General features: G+C 38.1%; 1 protein-coding gene across 1 annotated transcript in view; it reads right to left on the reverse strand.

Moving 5' to 3' along the window:
- The window catches only part of CFAP70 (cilia and flagella associated protein 70), an 87053-nt gene that overhangs the window by 22520 nt on the left and 45543 nt on the right, over positions 1–18990 (reverse strand). The window contains exons 15-21 of the mRNA XM_032607977.1: positions 16559–16619; positions 16042–16236; positions 14408–14539; positions 9750–9875; positions 7560–7693; positions 7323–7438; positions 6900–7124 (exon numbers count right to left, since the gene is read on the reverse strand). Of these exons, the coding sequence (XP_032463868.1) occupies positions 6900–7124; positions 7323–7438; positions 7560–7693; positions 9750–9875; positions 14408–14539; positions 16042–16236; positions 16559–16619 (989 nt within the window). The remainder of the gene's footprint in view (positions 1–6899; positions 7125–7322; positions 7439–7559; positions 7694–9749; positions 9876–14407; positions 14540–16041; positions 16237–16558; positions 16620–18990) is intronic.

The raw sequence follows: 18990 nt of genomic DNA on the forward strand, positions 1-18990 counted from the left end.
TGTATACCTACTTTGGTAAGAGTTTTTATCATGAATTGATGTTGAATTTTGTCAAATGCCTTTTCTGCATCTATTGAGATGATCATGTAGTTTTTGTCTTTTCTTTTGTTGATGTGGTGTATCACACTGATTGATTTGCATATGTTGAACCGTCCTTGTGAACTTGGGATAAATCCCACTTGGTCATAGTGTATGATCTTTTTTTACGTGTTGTTGGATTCGGTTTGCTAATATTTTGTTGAGAATTTTTCATTAAATACAAAGTTAAAAGAAAATATATAATAAATATATAAGCAGAAATCAATAAAATTAAAATTGAAAATTAATAAAGATTAATGAAACCAAAAGTTGGCTCTTTGAAAAGATCAATAAAATCAATAAACCGTTAGCCAGGCTAACTAAAAAAAAGAAAAAAGAAAAAGAGGACATATTACTAATATCAGAAATGAAAGAAGAGACATCACTACAGATCCCATGGACATTAAAAAGATAGTAAAGGGCTTCCCTGGTGGTGCAGTGGTTAAAAATCTGCCTGCCAATGCAGGGGACACGGGTTTGAGCCCTGGTCCAGGAAGATCCCACATGCCGCGGAACAACTAAGCCTGTGTGCCACAACTACTGATCCTGCATTCTAGAGCCCACGAGCCACAACTACTGAACCCTCATGCCACACTACTGAAGTGCACGCACCTAGGGCCCATGCTCTGCAACAAGAGAAGCCACTTCAATGAGAAGCCCGCACACTGCAACAAAGAGTAGCCCCCACTCGCCGCAACTAGAGAAAGCCCACGTGCAGCAACGAAGACCCAATGCAGCCAAATAAATAAATAAATAAAAATTTTAAAAAGATAGTAAAGGAATATTACGAACACTTATGTGCCCACAAATTTAATAACCTAGATAAAATGGACCAACTTCCTAAAAAACATAATCTTCAAAAACTTACACAAGGAGAAACAAACAATCTGAATGGGACTATATCTGTTAAATATACTGAATCAGTAATTAATAACCTTCCAATACAGAAAATACAAGGGTCAGATGGGTTCACTGATGAATTCTCCCAAACATTTAAAGAAGAGATTATACCATTTCTATACAATATCTTTAAGAGGACAGAAGCAGAAGGAATACTTCCTAAGTCATTCTATGAGGTCAACATTTTCCTAATACCAAAACCAGACAAAGACTTTACAAGACAAGAAAACTACAGACTATTATCTCTCATGAACATAGACTCAAAAATTGTCAACAAAATATTAGCAAATAAAATTCAACAATATATAAAAGAATTATACACCATGGCCAAATAGGATTTAACGTAGGTATGCAAGGCTGGTTGAACTTTCAAAAATTGACTAATGTAATCCAGAATATCAACAGGCTAAAGAAGAAAATCATATGATCATATCAATAGATGCAGAAAAAGCATTTGACAAAATCTAATGCCTCTTCAAGATAAAAACTCTCAGTAAGCTAGGAATTGAGGGAAACTTCCTGGACTTGATTAAGAATATCTACAAAAAACTATAGCTATCATCATACTTAGTGGTAAGAAACTTGAAGTTTTCCCACAAGATCAGAAACAAGGGAAGGATGTCCCTTCTCACCACTGCTTTTCAACATCATACATTATACTGTAAGTCCTGGCTATGCAACAAGACAAGAAAAAGAAATAAAAGAAATACAAATTGGGAAGGAAGGAATACAAATTGAGAAGGAAGAAATACAACTGTCTTTGTTTGCAAAAGATATGATTGTCTATGTAGAAAGTCCAAAAGAAGTGACCAAAAATACTCCTGGAACTAATAAGCAATTATAGCAAAATTGCAGGATACAAGGTTAATATATAAAAGTTAATCTATATACCAGCAACAAATAAGTGCAATTTGAAATTTAAGCACAACACTATCTATATTGGCATCCAAAAAAAGAAAAACTTAGGTATAAATCTGACAAAATATATACAAGTTCTGTATAAGGAAAACTACAATCTATGATGAACTAAATCAAAAAAGAACTAAATAAATGGAGAGATAGTTCATGTTAATGGATAGGAAGATTCACTATCATCAGGATGTCAGTTCTTCCCAATTTGATCTATGGATTCAATGCAATCCCAATCAAAGTCCCAGAAAGTTATTCTGTGGATATCAAAAAACTGATTCTAAAGTTTATATGGAGAGGCAAAAGACACAGAACAGCTAACATAGTATTTAAGGAGAACAAAGTTGGAGAACTGACCCTACCTGACTTCAAGACTCACTATAAAGCTTCAATAATCAAGACAGCATGGTACTGCCAAAAGAATAGACAAATAGATTGGTGGAACAGAATAGGGAGCCCAGAAATAGACCCACATTAATATAAACTAATCTTTGACAAAAAAACAAAGGTAATACAATTGAGCAAAGATAGACTTTTCAGCAAATAGCAGTGGAACAATTGGACATCTACATGCAAAAAAATGAATCTAGACAACACAGACATCATAACATCACAAAAATTAACTCAAAATAGATCACAGGGCTTCCCTGGTGGCGCAGTGGTTGAGAGTCCGCCTGCAGATGCAGGGGACACGGGTTCGTGCCCCGGTGCGGGAGGATCCCACATGCCGCGGAGCGGCTGGGCCCGTGAGCCATGGCCGCTGAGCCTGCGTGTCCGGAGCCTGTGCTCCACAACGGGAGAGGCCACAACAGTGAGAGGCCCGCGTACCGCAAAAAAAAAAAAAAAAAAAAAGGATCACAGAACTAAGTGTAAAATGCAAAAACTATAAAACTCCTAGAAGATAACATAAGAGAAAACCTAGATGACATTGAGTATGGCTATTTAGATAGAACACCAAAGGTATGACCCATAAAAGAAGGAATTGACAAGCTGGACTTCACTGAAACTAAAAACTCAGGCTCTGCAAAGGACAATGTGAAGAGAATGAGAAGACAAGCCATAGAACTGGGAGAAAATGTTTGCAAAAGACACATCTGATAAAAGACTTATTCAAAATATACAAAGAACTCTTAAAACTAACGATAAGAATATAAAGGACTTGATTAAAAAGTGGCCAAAGACCTTAACATACATCTCACCAAAGAAGATATACAGATGGCACATAAGCTTTTAAGATACTGCATGTCATATGTCACCAGGCATGGTGATAATGGGGAAGAAAGACTATGCATGTGTGGAGGCAAGAAGTATATGTGAAATCTCTATACATTCCTTTTAATCTTGCTGTGAACCTAAAACTGCTCTAAAAAATAAAGTGTATTTAAAAATAAAAGATTAATATGAAAAATCATATTCTAATAAATTTTTAAACCTAGATGAAATTGATGAACTCTAAAAAGTATAAAATACCATGAATAACACAATAAGAAATATAGAATGCAAATTCTTAAAGATTAAGAAAATGAAATGATAGTCAATACCTCCTTTGCCAAAAACTCCTGGTCCCAGTTGTTTTATGGTTGAGTTCTGCCAAATGTTTAAGTCAAAATCAACTGTATCATATATAAGTTGATACAGAAGAGCAAAGGAAAGGTGCCTAATAATCTTGATTATTAAAATAGATGACAGGGGGCTTCCCTGGTGGCGCAGTGGTTGAGAGTCCACCTGCCAGTGCAGGGGACATGGGTTCGTGCCCCGGTCCGGGAAGATCCCACATGCCACGGAGCGGCTGGGCCCGTGAGCCATGGCTGCTGAGCCTGCGCGTCCGGAGCCTGTGCTCCGCAACGGGAGAGGCTACAACAGTGAGAGGCCTGCGCACCGCAAAAAAAAAAAAAAAAAAAATAGACGAAAAAAGAAAATTACAGGCTATTTCATTTATGAACATAGATGTAAAGATCCAAAATAAAGCATTAGCTATTCAAATCCAAAGGTATATTAAAAACTAATACATTATGATCAAGTAGGATTTCCAATTATTGCAAGAATTGTTCAATATAAAAGAAATTTGTCAATGTTGTTCCCTGTATTAAATAGATAAAAGGAGAAAATTATTTTTTTCAACTGATGCAGAAAAAGAATTTGATAAAGATCAACACCTATTAATGAAAAAACTCTTTGGAAATTAAGAATAGAAGAGATCCTCCTTAATTCAGTAAAGGTTTTTCAGAAAAAGCTTACAGCATATTTTATATTTAATAGACAAACTTTAAACTCATTCCCCTTAAGACAGGAAAGAAGACAACGCTGAACAACACAACTAATATACAACATATTATTGTAGATAATAAAAAGACATGAGTAGTATGAGGATTGGGAGGAAAACGTAACACTGTCATTATTGACAGGGGATATGACAATCATATTCTGGAAAAAAATAACAGAATTAATAATCTACTTGAATCAATAAGAGTCAAACAAGATTGTCATATACAAGTTCAATCTAAAAAACAACAGTATACACTAAAATCTAAAATGTAGAAAATCAACAGCATACACTAAAAAATACAGCAATAACCAACTAGAAAACATAATTAAAATAAGATACTATTATGATAGCAATGGAATCTATAAAATATCTATGAATTACTTAAACAGGGCCTCACTGGAAAAAAAATGTTATAACTTTAATAAAGAACCCAGAAGATGACCAGAGTAAATGGAGAGATCCTCCACACACTTGGATGGAACGGTTTAATAATATGTAGATGTTAATTATCCCTAAATTTATCTATAAATTCAATACAGTCCAAATAAAATTTCCAACTGGATTTTTAATGTACTTGATAAACTCACTATAAAATTCATACAGATGAATAAACATTCATGAATAGGTAAGTCAGGTATAAATAAGGCAAATAAATGGGAGAACCTCATATGTCAGATACGAAGGCATACTATAACACCACAGCAATGAAAAGAGTGTGATATTGTTTTAAGATCAGACAAATGAGACAGAACAGAGAGCTCAGAGACATATATACCTTAAATCAAAGGATAAAAGATGATGGTTTAATAGATGGTTTTGAGAAAACTAGATCTATATGTGGAGAAAAATAAAATTTGATGCCTACCTTGCATCACAGTCAAAGATGGAATCCTGATAGATTAAAGATCTAAGTAGGGACTTCCCTGGTGGCGTAGTGGTTAAGCACCCGCCTGCCAATGCAGGGAACACAGGTTTGAGACCTGGTCTGGGAAGATCCCACATGCCGCGGAGCAACTAAGCCTGTGTGCCACAACTACTGAGCCTGCGCTCTAGAGCCCGTGAGACACAACTACTGAGGCCACGTGCCACAACTACTGAAGGCCACACACCTAGAGCCCGTGCTCCACAACAAGAGAAGCCACCACAATGAGAAGCCCGCATGCTGCAATGAAGAGTAGCCCCCGCTCACTGCTACTAGAGAAAGCCCACGTGCAGCAACGAGGACCCAAGGCGGCCAAAAATAAATAAATAAAATAACAAAAATAAATTTTTAAAATGATCTAAATGTAAACCTAATATTATAAAGTTAATTGAAGAAAATGTGACTTGAGGCAAGAACTATTTAAACAAAACTTCAAAGGCACAAAACTACAAAGCATTTGGAGAGTTGAACAACACAATCAACTAATTAAACCTACTTATAGAGCACTCCACTCAATGACAGCAGAATATATACTCTTTTCAAGTGTATATGGGATCAAGACAGATCAAACACTAGACCATAAAACAAGTCCAAATAAATTTAAAAGGATTCAAATCATGCAAAGCACATTTTCTAATCACAATGAAATTAAATTAGAAATAAAAAACAAAGACATCTGGAAAAATCCCCAAATATTTAGAAAATAAAAAACATACTGTTAGATAACCCAGGGTCCCAGCTATTCAACTTCTAAGTATTTACCCAAGATAATTAAAGTATATGTCTATACAAAGACTTGTACATAAATATCCATAGCAGCTTTATTTTAATAGTCCCAAACTAGAAACAACCCAAATATATATCAACAAGTGACTAAATAAACATATCGTGGTATCTCTGTACATCAGGATACTATTTAGAAATAAAAAATGATGAACTACTGATATGGGCAGCAACATGTTTGAAACTCAAAATAATTAGGCTTAATGGAAGAAGTCAGACAAAAAAGAGTATATACTGTGTGATTCTGCTTAATTCTAAAATTCTAGAATATGCAAACTCATCTATAGTGATAGAATATGCAAACTCATCTATAGTGATAGAAAGTTGATTGGTGGTTATCTGGAAATAGGAGCAAGAGAAAGAGATTACAAATGGGCACAAGGGAAGTTTTGGGGATTTTGGATATGTTCATTATCTTGATTGTGGTGATGTTTCCATGGGTGTGTTCATATGTAAAAACATCAAATTGTACATTAAATATGTGCAGTTTATGAAATGTCCATTATACCTCAAACTGTTGAAAATATATGTTCACAAAATAACAACGTACAATAACTTATAAACAAAATAACATATGGAAGAAACACATAAACAAAAATACACACATTAAACACATTAGAATGACTGATTTCCTAAAGTGGAGGAAAGGAGAATGTCAATGAAGAACAGGAAAAAAATACAGTGTATAAATAAATAAATTTAACAATCACAAGAATGGGACCTTACATACTGGGGAAGAGAGTGAGGGGAAAAAGAATGAAATTTACTCAGCTAAAATGATACCCCTTTTAGGGATACACAGAGACAGTAAATTCTCTAAGTCTCAGAAAACTGAATAGCAACAAGTAGAAGCTTCCAACTTTCCGTCACATGAATGAGGAAACACTTAGAAGGACTCTTTCCTGGTATCCCTGGAACAACTCAAAACTCCACCTTCTCATTCATTTAACAGCTATTTACTGAGTACCCACTATGTGCCAGGTCCTACTCATAAGGCCAGTAATTTTTTCCAATAGCCACTCATCATCTCCCTGGTCCTACCTGCTGGGACTTCCACCTTGACTGCTGCTGTAGAAGAACCACTGGTTATTCCCCAAGGGCCTAAACAGGAGTCGTCTTTCCCTCCTTCTTCAACATACTCCACATTACTGGTGCTCCTCTGCTTTGTAACTTGTGCCTGAAGCACTCGTGCCTGAAGCTGTTTGAAGGCTTCATGAAATGCCATTTCCATTCGAATATCATTGTTTTGAATTTCATAGTACAAGCCTGAAGAAAAAAAGATGTTGAAATAAATGTGACTAATTTCCCACCATCATATACTGAAGAATGACAACATTTCACTTAAATTTCCCACACTTTTACTAAGGTTTAAGAACTACACGATGAGCCATTTAAGAGTGGAAAGAGAAAGGGAAAATTTTCTAATGAAAGAAAACACATTCATATCACAGGAAAATATCAAACCAAGTAAAGTCCAGGCTACAACATTAGTTGGCTCCAAGCAAGTAGCATCTTCAAAGAAAATTTCTGCCTGTTCATAGTTCTCCATCAGGACAGCCAGGACACCACACAGCAACAAGCTGAGAAGAGACCACCAACATGATTAACAACATGGTCCCATGTCACAGTCATGGAACCAAGACAATTTCATATAGAAGCTTATCTGCTCCTACTCATTCCTTATCTCCCTTCCAACCATACCTGTGGATATGATTCTGGTTCAGGGAAAGGGCTTTCCGAAAACACTCTTGTGCTTTGATATTGTCTTCAGTTAGGAGGCAGAAGGCACCGTAGTCCAGCCAGTGCTCCAGGTTCTGGGGCTCACGAACCAACCTCTATCACATGAAACATCAGGAGGACCAAGGTTATTGTGACGCTATGTCATATTCTTCATGCACATAACATCACACAGTAAGCACTCCATAAATACTATAAGCTCTATGAAAGTAGAAACTATGACTAAGAAGTCATAGAACAGTCCGAATGCCTAGAACAGTCACTTCTCTGGCTTATAGTATGTGGTCAATAAATATTTGATGAAATAATGTAAAAAATGAACCCTCAACTCATTGCTTCCTAGTGTCAGTGTTCTGGTCATCATACGCTCATCCAATTACTTGGGAACCAAAAGGTTTATTTTATATTTCATTTTAAAGATTTACATATAATCATTTCTGTCACAGTCTTGAGAATGCAAACATAAGCTTATCCACAAATATGTAATAATAAAAGTAACTCATAATGAGTTAAAACTATAAAACATTGCTGAAAGAAATTAAAGAAGACATAAACAAATGGAAATACATTCCATGTTCACAGATTGCAAGACTTAAGATTGTTAAGATATCATACAGTCCAAAGCAATTTACAGATTCAATGCAATATCTATCAAAATTCCAATGCTGTGTTTTGCAGAAATATAAAAGCCCATTCTAAAGTTCACATGGAATCTTAAGGGACCCTGAATATCCAAAGCAATCTTAAAAAAGAACAAAACTGGAAGACCCACACTTCCTGATTTCAAAACTTATAAAGCTATAGTAATCAGCCTGATACTGGTATAAAGACAGACATAGAGACCAAGGGAATAGAACAGAGAGCCCAGAAATAAATCGTAGCATATACGGTCAAATGACTTTTGACAAAGGTGACAAGACCATTCAATAGGGAAAGGACAGTCTTTTAAGCAAACTGTGCTAAGAAAACTGGATATCCACATGCAAAGATTGAAGTTGGACCCTTACCTAATACCATATACCAAAAATAACTCAAATGAATCAAAAACCTAAATGTAAGACCTAAAACTATAAAACTCTGAGAAGAAAACAGGGCAATAGCTTCACAACATTGGATTTGATTTTTCCTCCAGCTGGCTATGTTCCCATTAAGTATGCATTTTTCCCTCTCCCCACACCAAAACCTTTGCACCAGAGGAGGGGTGTCCTGAAGCAACTGGGGCCCATGTGCGTACAGAGGTCCAATGCACTGCCTGTGTAGGCATCAGCGGCTCTTCTCAGATGCAACCCAGGGTCGAGTCTTTTCCCTGGTTGTGGCCCGCCAGATCCAATGCTGCTGTGGCATGGTCTAAGTGGGGCTGGAACATTGGCTTGGCCTGGGCCCAGGTGCATGGTGAGGCAGCCATGGGAAACCTGGCAGCCAGTAGGGCAGACCTATCTCTGCCTTGCCTCAAGGGCAAGCCAGGATGCTTGCACCCCTCAGGAGTGGAGTCCAGGCTTCTCCAGCCTTTTTATCCGTCCCAGAAGTCCTCCAACCAGCCAAGGTGGCTTGTCTCCTCTGCATAGGAACCCAGGACTGGGATACCCAGTCTGTGGCTTGACCTACTCACTCCCCAGTGTGGGTATACACCAGTGCAATCTCCCCTTTCCTCTGAGTCCCCTCTGAGGGGCACAGATCCTAACCAGATCTCCCCTTCTACTTTTCTTCCCCTTCTACTCAATTGTGTGTGTATCTTTCTTAGAGCCTTGGTTGTACAGGAGTCCTTCTGCCAGTTTCCAGTTAGTTATCAGTGAGAATTGTTCTACATGTAGATGTATTTTTAATGTGTTTGTGGTGGGGAGGTGAGCTCCATGCCCTCTTACTTTGCCATCTTGATCTCTGCCTCTCGAGGTTCATTTTCTGCATACGGATAACCAACTGTTCTAACACAATTTTTTGAAAAGACTATCCTTTCTGCATTGAATTTGTAAACAACTTTGTCGAAAATATAATGGCCTTATTTGTGTGCACCTATATTTGGACTCTGTTTTATTGATCTATGTGTCTATCCTTTCACCAATAAGGCTGGATTTTAAACAATCAGAAACTACTATTTATTATACCCATATTGTACAAATAGCAGTAATGACAACCACCAGAAAGATGTTTAATTACCTCTTCATAGTACACTGTTGCCATTTCATAGTTCTCATTGACTTCTGCTTCAAATGCAAAGAGTCGAAGCTGTTCACTGCTGGTATAAATGGTTGAAGGAGTGCCTTGGACATCATCTGGCATGGCCTTGTCATCATCAAGATGTTAGGCAGACAAAATGAAGCAATTACAAGTAGAGAAGTTTTATAAGAATAAACCAAATGTGAGACTCTAGTCATGATGTCAAAAATGATATTGAGGTTTCGTACAGTCTTGCCAATACACTAAGAGAGTGAGAGTGAACCAAAGGATGAATATCAAAGGTGAAATAGAATCTCAGGTATCTGAGTACCAACAGTCTAAGCTCGTGGAAGTGAGTAAAAAATTATTCAGGGCACAACTGCTCTCTTCAACCCTTAGGGCAGCCAGAATCCCTAAGTCACTTCTAACCTCAAACAGCTTCTTTCACTTTCTCTAGTGTACAGACAAATATTATCATTTTTTAGGTGTCATGACATGAAAAGCGTTGGCAAGAACTAGCTAGAGTCTTTAAACATCAAGAAAACACGAGCCCAGGGTAAATCTTTGGCAGCTACATCTACGTTTTCAGTGGGATATATAGACAGATAGATTCTACAAAGGAGACATTTTAGAAATAGCCAGAAAGGTAGAAGGAAAAATAATATATCCTATATACCCAGATAGGAAAGCAAGTCTGGTAATAACAAGTAATCTCTTGGGCCAGACGCTATGGCCAGGGAAGCCCCCACCCCACCCCACCAAATTCTTTAACTACAAATAAAAATAATACCACTGACTTGAACACGTAGAGTTACTAAGGAATGTGAAGAGTAAAGCTAAATTTGAGATGGGCCAAAGTAAGCTTTTGATCATTGATTAAGGCCTCTGTTCTTTGTTCTTTTTAATTTTGGCGACTTTGACCTCCAAATCCCTACAGCAACACACTGCCATGGCCAAACCAGAAATATTATACCTCTAATATCCACTCCCCAAACCCACATTACAAGCCTTCTCCCTTCTTGTCATTTAGTCCCCTTAAAACTCGTCTCTGACTTCCAATATGCCGATCATTTCCCAAATGGATAAGCCTGGACCTCATGATTTCTACTCATACTACTCTCTCACCAGCACACTCAAGTTCTGGGCATCCTTGTCCTTTTCCTGCACTTGCCCGGAAAACTCCCAAATTAAAACAATCCTACAATTGGATATCTTCATTCTTAGGCAGGAGCTGCTAACTGATCCTGAAGAAAACCGCATGCAGTTTTAGCTGAAGGCCTTTAATACTCTCAGCAATCTATGTATTTGTCCTTGTTCAGCAACATTTTTCATAATGCTGTGCAGTATCTAAATTTTCTTCAAGCTTTTCATTCAACTCTTACCCCTTCACTTTCAGTAAAGGCGTTACTTCACAGAAGAAATAGAAATCATTAGGCAAAAAACCCCTCAACTTTTGAATCCTACACCTGAATTGTTTCTTTTCAACTTCTCCCAGTCTGCTGACTCTTCCTAAACCTGTGGATGTTCTAAAGACTTTTCCATCTTAAAAAGAAAATCTCGGGCTTCCCTGGTGGCTCATTGGTTGAGAGTCTGCCTGCCGATGCAGGGGACACGGGTTCGTGCCCCGGTCTGGGAAGATCCTACATGCCGCGGAGCGGCTGGTCCCGTGAGCCATGGCCGCTGAGCCTGCGCCTCCGGAGCCTGTGCTCCGCAACGGGAGAGGCCGCAACAGTGAGAGGCGCGCGTACAGCCAAAAAAAAAAAAAAAAAATCTCTAATTTCTAGCTACTGCTTTCCTACTTCTTCCCTTCATCTTCCAACTTCCTGAATTAATATTCCACCTGCTTCCTAATCACTCATTTACTCTTCAATTCATTATCATTTGAATCCACATCATTAGCCCAATGAAACTGCTCTGTAAAGGTAACAACAACCTCCTTATTGCCAAATCCAATAAAAACCTTTCAGATTTTTTTCTTTTTTCCCCAGGTTTATCAAGATATAACTGACATATATCACGGTATAAGCATATATTGACTTAACATATATTGTGAAATTACTACTGCAGAAAGTTTAGTTAGCATTCATCATCTCATATAGATACAATAAAGAGAGAGCAAAAAAAGAAAAAAAATTTGTCCTTGTAATGAGAACTCAGGATTTACTCTCAATAGTTTTCATATATACCACACAGCAGTGTTAACTATAGTCCTCATACTGTACATTACAACCCTAGTACTTATTTATCTTGTAATTGGAAATTTGTACCTTTTGACCTCCTTTCTCCAATCTCCCCTCCCCCACCCCAGATCTTGTTTTTCTTGAACTCAGAGTATTTGACAACGGTGACCATTTATTCTTCTTAAAATTTTCTTCTCTTGGATTCTGAAATACCACTGTCTTCTGGGTCTTTTGCCTTTTCAACAATTTACTTGCCTCCTTTATTAATTTTTACTCATCCATCCCTTAAATGTTGGTGTTTCCTAGGGTTTTGCCACCAGCTTGCTTCTCTCTCTCTACTCGTGCTTTTCTTGGCAGCTTTATCTATGACCACAGTTTGACTAGCATCTATATACTCAAGGCTCCCAAATCTAATCTCTAGCCCAGATCTCTCTCTTGAGCAAAACCCCACAAGAGTCAATGTTTAAAACTGAATTCAACATCACTTGCCTTCCACCAAATTTGCTTGTGTTGTATTTCTTGTCCTAGTCAATGGTATTGCCAACTACCCAGTCACTGAGACGTAAACTTAAGAATCTTTGCTCTCTTTTCCTCCTTAGTATGTAATAACCAGTTAACATCACCAGTTCACCACCTCTAACCCACCCTACATACTGCTATCAGAGTGCTTTTTGTAAAATGTAAATCTAATCATATTATTTCCCAGTATAAAATAATTAAATTTATTGCATCTAACTGCTAATAAGGGAAAAAGCCAAAACTTCTTTGTGTGGCATATAAGGCCTCCATCCACGCTCCTAGCTCCCCTACCAGGAACTGATCCCTGGCTTCATCGCCCGTTTCTCTGTCACTCAAGCACTTCAACCTCTGCTCCTGAACTATATGCAGTTTCTGTATATGCCATATTCTTCCAAGCTTCTAAGCCTTTATGATGTTCTCTATGACTCAAATGCTCTGAAACATCTACCTGGTGAGCTTCTTTTTAGCCTTCAAGGCCCAGGTCAAGTCACAGCTCCTCTGCAAATCCTTCCCTGAAAGATCTCAGGGTGAAGTTGATACTTTCTTTAGGCATCCCCTACCCTGCTCTACCATGGACACACCTTTGTCACAGCACTTGCCTCACTCTACTGCAGTTATTTGTATTTTGTGCCTCTCTCCTCTACTAGACAGGGGCTCCTTGGGGACATAAGGCAACAGTAATTACCATCTCATGCTCAGTTCTCAATTGCTTTCCAAATGAAATCGTCCAAATCATCTGTGCAGGATTGTTCTCTTAACCCTAGGATACTGGACACTCCTACCTCTTTCAGGAAGGCTGAACAGGTAAAAGAAAAAGTGACAGTGGCTGAGAAGAAAAAAACAGTGAAGGAAAGAACAAATAGAATAGAGACTTTGAGCAACTTCCCTGGTGGCACAGTGCAGTTAAGAATCCGCCTGCCAATGCAGGGGACACAGATTCGATCCCTGGTCCAGGAAGATCCTACATGTCGCAGATCAACTAAGCCTGTGCACCACAACTACTGAGCCTGTGCTCTAGAGCCGGCGAGCCACAACTACTGAGCCCATGAGCCCTAGAGCCTGCACGTCACGACTACTGAGCCCACGCACCGCAACTACTGAAGCGTGTGTACTCTAAGGCCCGCATGACGCAACTACTGAGCCTGTGTGCTGCAACTACTGAAGCCCACATGCCTAGAGCCCGTGCTCCACAGCAAGAGAAGCCACTGCAATGAGAAGCCCACGCACTGCAATGAAGAGTAGCCCCCACTCACTGCAACTAGAGAAAGCCCTTGTGCATCAACGAAGCCCCAGCGAGGCAAAAAAAAAAAAAAAATCCACCCTTTCCTTTAACAACAAAAGAAAAAGAATAGAAGCTTTGAGGATGCATAGCTGGTTAGAGACTACCAGGGGGACAAAAACACTTTGATTTTGTCTTTGTTTTCAAACAAACCACAACTGCATACATAAAAAATGAGCAAATGAAGGCAAGATGTAAGATGTACAAATATAAACAGACAAGTGGGAGGAGACCAGTCAGATAGAAAAGGCATATATGAAATGTCATTGTCATTCAAGTCTAATGTCTGAAAACTCATAGTTTTTCTTTGTTTTGATTGTCAGTCTTGAAGAAAAAGTTGAGAACTGCACACATTCACAGAATAAATAGAATGATAATTTTTTTCCACAATTTACATAGCTGATTTTATTTATTTTTTATCCATCAAATTTAGGACAGTTATGAAATTAATTTTTCTATGAAGTTGAAAGAGGATACCCCTTATTTTCCCTAAAATTAGTCTTATAACTTAGGCAGTTTCTTATTCATCTTTGTGTTTTCAATGCCTAGCACAGAGCAGACACCCCCCAAAATGTTTGTGGAATTAAGGAAGAAAAGAAGCAAGAAAGGAAGGAATCATTCAGAGGAGACCCTGATGACCTACAGAGAAAAGGAAGGGTTCTTAGCTATGAAGCACCTACTTGATTTAAGGCCACATGCATCTGATCCACCAAGAAAACGTAGAGCTCACTAATAAATTTCTGCAGCTCCTCTTGGCTTTCAAATGCTGTTGTCTTCAAGTACTTCTCTCTCACAATCTTTACCACAGCATGCTGCAAGAGACACATATCACCATCTGATAACACAGTCTAGCACCATGATAACAGCACAGGCCTCCCTTGAGTTTCTGATCTAAGGCTCATCAGAACTCCAGGAGGTGACTGATTCTCCTTGGTGACTGCTAGACTGTTGGTTCTCTGATTTCCCCCCAACCAACATACTCCACATGGCTTTTCTTAACATCACCATCATCACCAATATGGTCAATACAGGATTCATACTTTGTGAAGAGAGTCATAAAGCAAAAAAACCCTTAGCATTATGTTTATGCATTACATTTCTCATGGTGGCCACATGATTCAAGGGAGAAAAGGAGAAAGGCCTGATTTGAGAGTTTGGAGAATGGAATCCTGGTTCTAATCCTGCCACTGTGCAACCTCATAAATTATTTTACACTTGGCACTTCAGTTTCCTCATTTGTTAAATGGATACGTACTCCTGGTATTCCTATCTTACTTCAGAAGATGACTGAGAAGCCAAAGAGAAATAACAGGCGGTGAAATTTAAAATGCTGTACAAATAACATATTGCTATAGCCAGGACAGCGTCTTCTTTTTTCTCCCCTAAGTTAACATTATTGCCAGGCTTTGTACTAAGCACTTTCCATGCATTATCTTATTTAATTCTAATAATGACCCCATGTGATCATATTAATATCATTCCTCATTGTTAGGCAAAAAATTGAGGCTCAGAGTGGTAAGGTCATTTGAGACACAACTGAGATGTGACTATGCCACCTGAGAATAGCTTCTTGCCTCCATGGATATCAGCTGTTTTTCCCTTTGTTAGTTCCATGTGCTTTCTTCGTTATCTGTTTGGTATAGTATAGGGCACATAGTAAATGTACATAGAGAGGCAGTGCAGTGTAGCAGATGAGAATGTGAGTCTGCAGCCAGACTGCCTGAATTTACACCCCGTCTTTGACCTTTACTAGCTCTGTGATCTTGGGAAAATTATTTAACCAACTAATGTTGCAATTCTCCATCTGTAAAATGGGGGTACCTATCTCATAGGGTTGTTGTGAGGATTAAATTAGTAAAGTATGAAGCATTTAAAAATTTATCTGGTATACAACAAATACTCAATAAATGTTAGCCATTATTATTTGGGAAATTATTATTAAGTAAATATTTCTCAAATCTTAGTGATTCTATGGACTAGGAAAATGTTTGTAATGGGAGACAGAGATAATTAGTCATGGAATCAATACCAGGTACAGAGTTTCTGCCTGCTAGTGCAACACGAAATCTGGCCTAACTTCAAGTGAAGAATTAGTTTCTTAAAAGCTTACACTCAGGACAGATACTGAACCATTCCAAGCCTCTAAAGGAGTGGAAGGATGTCTCCAGACATTCTATCATAGAGAACATAGCTCTTTGCACCAACAGCAAGAAAGGTAGAGCACAGCTGAACATAACCAGAGAAAAAATAACTAGGTATGTAGAGAAGATGCTTCATAAAAATCCATGGAATCATTAAATAAATTAATATTTACCTTGAGTTGTTCTTTAAAAGCAAAGTATTTTCCAGAGCAATTAAGTTCATAGTTGAGCTGGCACTTCTGCTCCTCCAGGGTTTCACTATCCAGATCACTCCCCACTCTGACTGCCTGTTTTCCAAACATCCTGTGATATTCATTCAGAATGGCTCTAGAAATGTTCTTGATCTGCATGTGGTAGTCACTCACCGCCTAGAAAAATACAAAATGTCTGGTAAAGAGGCCTCAAAGAGGTCAAGACATGGAATGGAAGTCTGAAACTGGATTGGGTTTTACATTCAATAATACTTTAGGTATAAATTGCCCTTTTCTTCCCAGCTCAGAAACCATCAGCCAAAGATTAAACACTGTATACTCTTCACTGAATGCCACTGGTCACAAATAGAAGCAGGAAGGAAAATATGTGAAGCTACAATTTCTCACCCCTTCTGGAAAACATACTGAAGAGCCCATGCATTATTTTCACATGGGTGTACTCAACATCTTAGAGTTTCACCTTGGCTTTTGTACTTGCCTTCTGAGCTCCTCCCGTCCGACGGGTAAGAGGCGGCCTTGGAGGTATCATTTCCTTGACCCTGTATCAGAAAAAAACAAAACAAAACTTTATTATATTCAGATTTATGTTCTTTTATTTCCCACCTCTTAAGGTCTAGGTGAGGGAGATCTAAGGTCAGTTGCCCATCACACTTGAGCACTGAGCTATTCTTTCATGTAAGAACCTCGACGTGAACCTCAGAACAGTGTATGGCTGTGGACTAGACAAGAAGAAAGCCACTAAGCAGCTAGCTGGAAAGTAGCTAAGTTGCACTTCTGGCTAATTTGAGCCCTGGCTTTACCCTTACACATTTTTTTAAACTGTTGTACACAAGCTGCTTGACTCAGGGGTTAGAAAGAGATGGGTGTTAACGACTTTATGTGTACTCAGTAGAGTCTCTGAAAGCACAAAGTTTTGGAAATATAAATGGTACAGGCAAGCGAAAGCTTTTCTTTCCTTTCCAATAGGATAAAAAGTGTACTCTTGGTCATAATTTATAAGACTGCATTAAACTACAGTAATGATATCAAACTTTATGGTGAATAAGAAAATATATTTTATCACAGTCAAACTACTTATGCCAAAACCTCTACCTTCCATTTTCATGAGCTCTTACAAGAACCTAAAGGAAATTAAGTTATAGCTCTTCCTACTTACAGTTTCACATTCCTACTGAGGTATACTACACTGCCTTGAAGTTTACAAAAAAATTCACAAATTCAATTTTTCTTTAATAGGTCCTGTGTATGGGGGAATCCCCTGGCGGTCCAGTGCTTAAGACTTGGAGCTTTCGCTGCAGTGACATGGGTTCAACCCCTGGTTGGGGAACTAAGACACCGCAAGCTGCATGGAACGGCCAGAAAAAAAAAAAGTGAGAATAGGTCCTATGTAATTTTATACCTTGCTCATAATTCCTAATTTTAATTTTATTTATTTTAATAGATAATATATCCACATGATTCAAAACTTAATAGGTCCTATGTAATTTTATACCTTGCTCATAATTTTTAATTTTATTTATTTTAATAGATAATATATCCACATGATTCAAAACTTAAGACGTATGAAACAAATATATAGTAAATTGTCTCCTTCCAACCTTGTTGTCCAGCCACCCAGTTTCCTCTCCAGAGACAACGTTATTCACTTATTCAAAATATATACTGAGTGCCTATTACCCATCAGGCACTTTTCTAGGTGCTGGGGATAGAGCATTAAACAAAGCAGACAAAAATTCTTGCCCTCATGGTGCTTACATTTTAGTTGGGAAAAAAAGACAATAAATAACATAAATTGGTTAGTGATATGTGCCATAGAGAAAAATGGTGCAAGAAGGCAGATAGACTATGTTGGGGGCTGGGGATGGTGGAGTTGGGGAGCATATTTCACCAGGGAAAGACTCAGTGAGATGACAGTACTTGAGTATGACCTGATGGAAGTGAGGAAGCAAGTCATGTAGGTACATGGGGTAAGTAAATTATAGGCAAAGCAAGCAACAAGTGTAAAAGCCTTGGTGCAAGAGTGTGTCTGGCATGTGTGAGGAATAGTGAGAGGTCAGTTTGGCTGGACCGAAAAAAATGAGGACAAAATATATGCAGAATATGTAGGTCCTTGTAGGCCACTGTAAAGCCTTTGACTTTTACTCAGAGTGTGATGGGGAGTTGCTGGTAGTTTCTGAACAGAGGAGTCACATGAATTGACTTCCATTTTAATACAATCATTATAGAACCCTATAATAAGAATAAGTTGCCCAAATGTCCATCAACTGAAGACTAGAAAAACAAAATGTGGTATATTCATAGAATAAAATACCACTCAACAATAAGGAAATGAAGTACTGATACATGCTACAGTTTGGATGAATCTTGACAGCACTATGTTAGATAAAAGAAGTCAGTCAACAAAGACCACATATGGTATGATTCCATTTATATGAAATGTCTCAGAGTTGGCAAATCCATACAGACAAAAAAGTAGCTAAGTGATTGCTTAGGACTGGGGTGCAGGGTGTTGGTGGGGAAATGGCATGAGAGTTGGAGGAAATGTAGAGGGATTGAGAATGTATATGGAGACATTACTCCCCATTTTACAGAGATAAAAAGGATATAAAGGAATACTATGAAATAATTACACATCAACAAACTGGATAATCTTGATGAAGTGGATAACTTCCTAGAAACACAATCAAAGCACTGTGGTACAATATAAAAATAGTTCTAAAAAATTACATATATTTACATGTGACAAGGGTGCGTGTGTGTGTGTGTATAATATAGGGACTTTACAATAACTCCAGAAGGATAAGTACCAAGGTGTTAAAAGTGGTTATCACTGGGTGAGTAGAAAGAAATCTGGGTATTTTTAGATACTTTCTTGTTGATTTTTTTTTCCTTGCCTATCTTGAAATTCTC

Source organism: Phocoena sinus, chromosome 16 (assembly GCF_008692025.1).
Source record: "Phocoena sinus isolate mPhoSin1 chromosome 16, mPhoSin1.pri, whole genome shotgun sequence".
NCBI classification, from domain to species: domain Eukaryota; kingdom Metazoa; phylum Chordata; class Mammalia; order Artiodactyla; family Phocoenidae; genus Phocoena; species Phocoena sinus.